Raw genomic sequence first — 7,241 nt, 5'->3', positions numbered from 1 at the left:
TTCCAGGGATTAGGCTGTGGGTGTCTTTGAGGGGTTATTACTGTGCCACCCACACCCACCATGTGTAAGGCACTGGGGCTCTGGTGTGCCAAATGAGACATGAGTCCCTGCTCTCATGGCGCTGACATTCTGCTGGGGGTCAGAGACGGCGAGTGTCTTGCAGCGTGGCGATAAGCCCCGTGTGAGCAGAAAAAGCTGGGTGGGGTTATCCAGTGATGAGAGCGACAGGTCATGGGGAAGGCATCTCAGCACTCACCTGTCGGCAGGGACTCGGGAGAAGCAAGGGAGGGTCTGGGGGAACCATCCCAGGCAGAGGAAAAGCAAGGCAGGAGCACATGCACGGAGCAGCAGGGCGTCGGGAAGGCAGGGAAACGGGGCCCACCCAGACTCAGCACTGTCCCCTGGTTTGTATGCGTGCGCAGTCCTGTCTGAGAGTTAGGCCTTGAGGAGCTACTGTTTGAGCTCAGATCTGAAAGGTGGGGAGGATGGAATGCAAGGTGGTTTATGGAATCGCCAGCATCAGGGGCATGAGCCCTTTCTGACTCTGATGCCATAGACTGTAGCCCACCAGGCTCCTCTGTCCATGGGATTTTCCAGGCAAGAATACTGGAGTGGGTTGCCATGCCCTCCTCCAGGGGATCTTCCCAACCCAGGAGTTGAACCCGAGTCTCTTACATGTCCATGATAATGGGTCAAACCCGCTTATCCTGCGTCTCCTGAGTTGGCAGGCTGGGTTCTTCACCACTAGCACTACCTGGGAAGCCTGGGTATGGCCAAATCCCATCTCTCCAGGAGTCAGTTTTCTGATCTAGACAAGCTAAGGTTGGACCAGATGGACACATCCCAAATGAGTTTGTGTCCTTGAGACTCGGATAGCGGTGTGGTTGCTTCCGAGGAGATCTGCCAAGACAAGCCCCATGGTAAACTTGGGCACAGGCCATACTGCTGACTTTGGAGGAGAGATCCTGCCCCTTGGCTGTCCCTCTCCCAGGGCCTTGCTGAGCAGCCTGCCATCCTGCGGCCTCTGGTTTTCATTTGTCTGGAGCCTGATGCTGGAGATTCCACAAACCACCTCACATTCCATCCTCCCCACCTTTCAGATCCGAGCTCAAATAATAGCTCCTCAAGAAGACCTTTCCTAACTCTCTGTATCTAACAGCATATGCCAGGTATACACTCATAATGAGCTTCCCTGATAGCTCAGCTGCTAAAGAATGCGCCTGCAATGCAGGAGACATAGAGACCCGGGTTTGATCCCTGGGAAGATCCCTTGGATGAGGGCGTGGCAACCCACTCCAGTATTGGATTGGAGAATCCTACAGACTGGAGCCAGGCAGGGAACAGTCCATAGGGTTGCAAAGAGTCAGACACGACTGAAGCAACTTAGCATGCATATACTCATAATACTGTATCTTTGGACTTCCCTCCTGGTCCAGCAGTTAGGACTGCATCCCCAAAGCAGAGGGCATGGGTTTGATCCCTGGACAGGGAACTAAAATCCCACATGGTGGGGCCAAAAAGAAAAAAAAACCCAACCCTTATGTATCTTTATCATAGCCGTCCCAACGCTTATGTATCTTTATCATAGCGGTAACTTGGTTTGTTTATGCTCAGAGTCACCAGCCTTTCCCTCTACAATTTATACTTTTTGTGTCAGTTTCTTTGTCTCTGAGGTTACTAAGATATTCTTTAATTCCCATCTAAATGCTCCAGAGTCTTGTGTCTCAAACTTAGATCTTAAATCACTAGCAACTTAATTTTTGTGTATGCTGTAAGGTGGAGAGCTGTATTCATTTCTACACCGCTGTAACAAATTACCAAGGTCACAGGATTTAAACAATACAACTTTATTCTCTTACAGTTCTGGGGGTCAGTAAACCAAAGTCAGTCTAAGTTGGGGTAAAAACGTGGTGATGTCTGGGTTGTGTTCCTTCTGTCTTTTAAAATTTATTTTTCATTTTATTTATGTATTTAAAATTGTATTTTGTTGTGTTTCTTCTGGCAGTTCTAGGGCAGAATCCATTTCCTCGCCTTTTCTAGCCTTGAGAAGCTGCCTGCGCTCCTTGACTCCTGGCCCCCCATCACTCCAGTCTTTGCTTCCATTGCCATATCTCTGGCTCCTCTGCCTCCCTCTTTCCCATGTAAGGACCCTTGTGATTACACTGGGCCCACTGGAATAATCAGGATAATCTCCCATCTCAAGATGAGATCCTTCATCATGTATGCCAAGCCCCCTCTGCCGTGTGGAAGCCAACACAAACTCAGGTTCCAGGGATTAGGACGTGGACGTCTTTGGGGGACCATTATTCTGCCGACCACAGGGTCTCATTTAATTTTCTTCTCTTTTCTCTCAGCTCATTTGCTGATTAGCTATCCTGCCCCGGCTCGTCTATGGTTGGGACTGGCAAACTACAGTCCATGGGCTGAATCTGCCCACCGGCTGTTTGTAAATAACGTTTTATCAGAACACGGCCATCCTTATATCCTAATGTGTTTGTCTGCCTTTGCAGCACAACAGCAGAGCTGGGTAGTAGTGGCAGACCCTGTATGGCCTGCAAAACCTAATAAGATCTACTGCCCGGCCCTTTACAGAAGAAATTTGCCAACCTCTGAGTATATAGTGAGGAGCATCTCCTGACAGGATCTTGTAAGCATAGGTCTGTTTCTGAGCTCCCAGTGCCCTCTCTCCAGCCTGTTCCCAAACCGACATCACCAGCCTCATGACAGCTGTGTAATAATTCTTCGAGTGGGGGGAGGTGAGGCTCCCCTACTTGTTTAAAGTGGGCTTGGCTTCTTTATCTTTTTTTAGCCTATATGTTGTACAGTACTATTTCTAGACAATATTTATTTGGCTACACCAGGAGATAGTGGAGGACAGGGAAGCCTAGCGTGCTGCAGTCCACAGGGTCACAAAGAGTAGGATGCGACTTAGCCACTGAAGGACAACCAGGTCTTAGTTGCAGCACATGGGATCTTCATTGCAGCTGGTGGGATCTAGTTCTCTGACCAGGGACCAAACCTGGGCACTCTGCTTTGGACACATGGAGTCTTAGCCACTGGATCACCAGAGAAGTTCCTTGGCTTCTTTCTCTTGTTTTTGCAACTCTGGCTGGTGTCCACCCCCTCACTAGACCAGGTCTGTCTTATCACCCTGTTCCTAACACCCTGTGCAGGGCCCAGCTCACAGTACCTGCCTAATACATGTCTGTAGAATGAAGAGCAGTCCACTGTTAGCTCAGTCATCCTTGTTTTATAGCAGGAGAAATGGGCTCCAAAAGGGGAACCATCTTTGCCCAAAAAGGTGCTTGTAAAGACCTTATAATACTCCCATTTGGAAATTCTCTGGCAGTCCAGTGGTTAGGACTCAGCACTTTCACTCCAGCAGCCTGGGTTCCATCCCTGGTTGGGTAACTAAGATTGCGAAAGTTGTGCAGTGTGGCCAAAAAAATTTTTTTTTAAATCCCATTTTATAGATAAGGCCTCTGAGTCCAGAGAAATCACAAAACTTGTCTGAGCCCCTGAGGCTCTTAAGTAGTGGGTCAAAGATGGCTCCAAAGCTTGGGCTTTAGAAAAATTTTTATGCTACTGGTGGTACACCCTCTGTGCTTGCTTTTATGATTTAGTATGCCTTGGGAATTCTACATGTCAATACATATAGAGCTGACTTTCCCCCCTGCAGCTACATCTTCCATTCTGTGGCTGCACTGCAGTTCGTTAGTTGGTCCCCTTATCAATGGGCACTCAGGTTATTTCTCATCTTTGGCACTGCCATTGTATTGCAGTGAACATCCTTAATCTTACATCCCCCCCCCACCCCCCCCGGCAAGTGCCAGGATAAATTCTGAGACGTGGAATAGCTGATATGAACATAGATTCATTCGAAGTTCTTTATACCTATAGTCGGGGGTTCCCTGGTGGCTCAGATGGTAAAGGATCTGCCCACAGTGCAGGAGACCCGGATTCAGTCTCTGGGTCAAGAAGATCCCCTAGAGAAAGGAATGGCTACCCACTCTAGTATTCTTGCCTGGAGAATCCCATAGACAGAGGAGCTTGGGGGGCTACAGGGATCCATGGGGTCGAAAAGAGTCGGACACAACTGACTAACACACACATACACAGTCAATGGCCAAAGCGGAGGCACTAATTTAAACTCACAACAACAAGGAGAGCTTGTCTCCACACTCCTCAGCAGCACACGATGCTAGCAGCAGTTTAACCTTTGCCATATGAATAGGTGGGGGGGAAACTAGAGCCAAGACCTTTCTAACCACACCTCCAGGTCCATGGTTTGGGACTCAGTGCAAACTCATGGATGACACTTTCCTTTCCCCCAAACAAAGGATTCCTCCGCCTCTAAGTTTGAGCCCAATGCGGGGGCAACTTCCCTTCTGTCTACCTGGAAGAGGCAAGTCCATACAGCCTGGCTTAGAGATGCCACCTTTTTATTGACCGGGGCTGGCAGAAGAAGGAGCCACGGAGCCGAGAGGAGCGCTCACTCCCGCTCCCCGGGGCTCTCCGCCTGGTGGCTGCGCTGGTGAACGAGTAGAAGGCGTCTCTGGCCAAACGCCTGACTGCAGCTGGAGCAGCGGTGCCGCGCGGTGGCCTGGCTGCCCGGCGCGGTCGGGGGGTCGTGGCACAGGCGATGGGCCGCCAGTTTGGAGGGGAACGAAAAAGCCTTGGGGCAGTGTGGGCAAGGATAGGGGCGGGCGTCGGTGGCATGGTGCGTGTGGCGGTGGGCCGCCAGCTTGGAGGGGTAGCAGAAGGACTTGGGGCAGTCGGGGCACGGGTAGGGGCGGGTGGGCGCGTGGGTCCAGAGGTGGGCTGCCAGCTTGGAGCGGTGGCCGAAGGCCTTTGGGCAGTGCGGGCACGGGTGCGGGCGGGCGCCGCTGTGCGTGAGGCGGTGGGCGGCCAGCTTGGAGGGGTAGGAGAAGGCTTTGGGGCAGTCGGGGCACGGGTGGGGGCGGGCGCCGCCGTGTGCCAACCGGTGTGTGGCCAGCTTGGACGGGTACGAGAAGGCCTTGTCGCAGTCGGGGCAGCGGTGCGGGCGCTGGGGCGGGGGTCGCCGGCGGGGTCGGGAAGGCGCCCCCGTGGAGGCAGCGGGCTCTGGAACAGACTGGCTGGGCTTCTGCGGCGGGCCCTGGTCGGGAGCTAGGGGACAGGAGGGTTGGTGGGCTCCAGAAAGCAGCCAACGCCCTGAATCTAGACCAGACTCCCCCTAGACCTTGACATTCTAGTATATTTGGACACCTCCAGGGTCATACTGAGGTTCCCCAAATGGCTTGATCCTGCTCCTCACCCACTGCCATGCATCCTCCTAAGGCAGGCTCCAAAGAGTTACGTCTCTGGAACCCCAGACCTAAGCTGTTCCAAAGCCACTGAAGTGTCCGTTTCCAGTATCCTCCCAAGTGATAACCCTGAAATCCTTACAGAGGATCACTGAGGTCCCCCAAAGACAACCTGAAGGATTCCCCAGAACGTTCATTTTGGGGATCCGAAATGGTTATCACCCTGGGCCCTCAAACTGTCACCCTAAGGTTCCCACAATACGTGACTCTCTTGGCCCCAATTCCTGGAGAACGCCCCCTCCCCCGGGGGAGACGCCCTCACCTTCTCCTTTGGTCACGGGCTCCTTGTCAGTGGGACTAGGCTCGGCGCCCCCGGCCGCAGACTCCGCCTCTCGCTCCAGCATCTTGCTGGCCCAGAAACCTAGAGGGAGGACCTAGCCGGGAGAGGGGGCGACGCCGGGGGTTATCAGGTTGTTGGGGATAGGACTGAGAGCCCATATTCAGGGCTTAATTTGTTCAGGAGCAGGGGCTATCACGTTGGGTCCTAGAAGGCGAGGGTGGGTGGAGCCTAAGGGTGAAGTGGGCGGGGTCACGCAAACCCAACCCAGAAGCAGTCTGTTTGGAACCTAGTCCCTGCGACTGAGCCTTCCAGCGAAGTGGGCGGGGCCTCTACAACTTTAACTCCCAGCCGCCCCGGGAGCGGAGCAGGCGGGGCCTAAGCCCAGGGTGGGCGGGGCCGGCCGCGGATGGGTGGAGCTATACAATTAAGACCCGAAGTCGGTTGCTCAGCAACTCTGTCCCAGGGGAGGGGCCTACGAGCTCAGTGTGCTGGAATTCACACCCAATAGGTAGCTTTACCCGGCTCTTGGCTCAGTCTCAGTCCATTAACGCCGCGTGCACTGCCTTTTAACCCCGGAGTGGTGCTGGAGACGTGGAGAGGAGAGGGGAGACCTGGAGGAAGACACAGAAAGAGCGTGGCTCTTGTGTTGCAATCCAGAGACCCATAATGGACTTTTCCCTCGAGGTCCAAGCGTCCGAGCCTTCACGCTACCCTTGGGATCATGGCATTCGGGTATCAATGCACCCTCCCAAGGCTCAGGCGCCAATGCAGCCCCTCCGGAACCTATGCATCAGGACCCCAATGGGTCCTTCTCTGGGAACTGTGGCGTCCAGGCCCCACTCCACTTCCCGAAGACCCAGGTGTCTGGGTCCGAACCCCTGCCCCCTCACCTGCGGACGGCCCCTCCCTGGGGGCGGGGCTCCGGGCCCCTCCCTCGGCGGCCGTGGCCACTGCAGCGCTGCCTTCGGATGCTGGGGAGCTGCACCACCCGGCGCGCGCCCAGCGACGGAAGGGAAAAGGAGGGAGCGCGCGCGAGCTGCTGGGCCCAGCCTTATTTCCATCCCCTCCTCCCACGCCGAGCCGGTGGGGGCGTCAGTTCGCATGCGCAGTCGCGGCTCGCGGGGGCTGCTGCGGAGGAGATGGAAAGGAAGGAGTGGGTGGGTGCGCCAGGCCAACGAGTTGGCGAGCAGGCGCAGAGCTAAACAGGCCGAAGGACCGGAGGAAAGTGTCCTGCGGCTTGCGGGGCCTACGGTGGCTGACTGGGGTCAAGCACGTGCCCGAGTTAACGCGGGGAAACCTAACTCGGAGATCACTGAGACAGCCTTCTCTTGTTCTGTTCTTCTGCTTTTCGAGAATTCTGCTGGGAGCTTGAGCTCCGGCTCGCGAATCAGTTTCAAGAATCCGCCTCCTATTCTCCCGTTCAAGGGATTGGCAAGGAAAGGGTAGCCATTTCCTCGAGAGAGGACGGAAGCGGGACTCCGGGCTCTGAGGGAGCTGATGCCCAGTGAAAGTCACGTTATTTGTACAGCGCCCGGCACTTTTCGCCGTTGGGTGATTCAGGATTCTCAGCCCCTCGAACCCCAATGCTAAGGCCCTGGGGCAAGGAGGGCGGCAGT

The 7,241-nt window shown here is 54.6% G+C and overlaps 1 protein-coding gene across 1 annotated transcript; it reads right to left on the bottom strand.

Annotated features, from left to right (window-relative positions):
- Nucleotides 1–4,425: 4,425 nt before the first annotated feature.
- Nucleotides 4,426–7,088, bottom strand: ZNF575 (zinc finger protein 575). Its single transcript, XM_069550973.1, has 4 exons — nt 6,516–7,088; nt 6,144–6,236; nt 5,608–5,719; nt 4,426–5,148 (listed from the first exon to the last, which is right to left on the bottom strand). Exons 3-4 carry the CDS (start codon nt 5,687–5,689, stop codon nt 4,493–4,495), a joined length of 738 nt encoding a protein of 245 aa, XP_069407074.1. The 5' UTR covers nt 5,690–5,719; nt 6,144–6,236; nt 6,516–7,088; the 3' UTR covers nt 4,426–4,492.
- Between the last annotated feature and the right edge of the window lie 153 nt (nt 7,089–7,241).

This window comes from Ovis canadensis, chromosome 14 (assembly GCF_042477335.2).
Source record: "Ovis canadensis isolate MfBH-ARS-UI-01 breed Bighorn chromosome 14, ARS-UI_OviCan_v2, whole genome shotgun sequence".
Lineage (NCBI taxonomy): Eukaryota > Metazoa > Chordata > Mammalia > Artiodactyla > Bovidae > Ovis > Ovis canadensis.
Note: the sequence above shows the minus strand (reverse complement) of the source record. Positions and strands in the feature narration are given on the sequence as shown.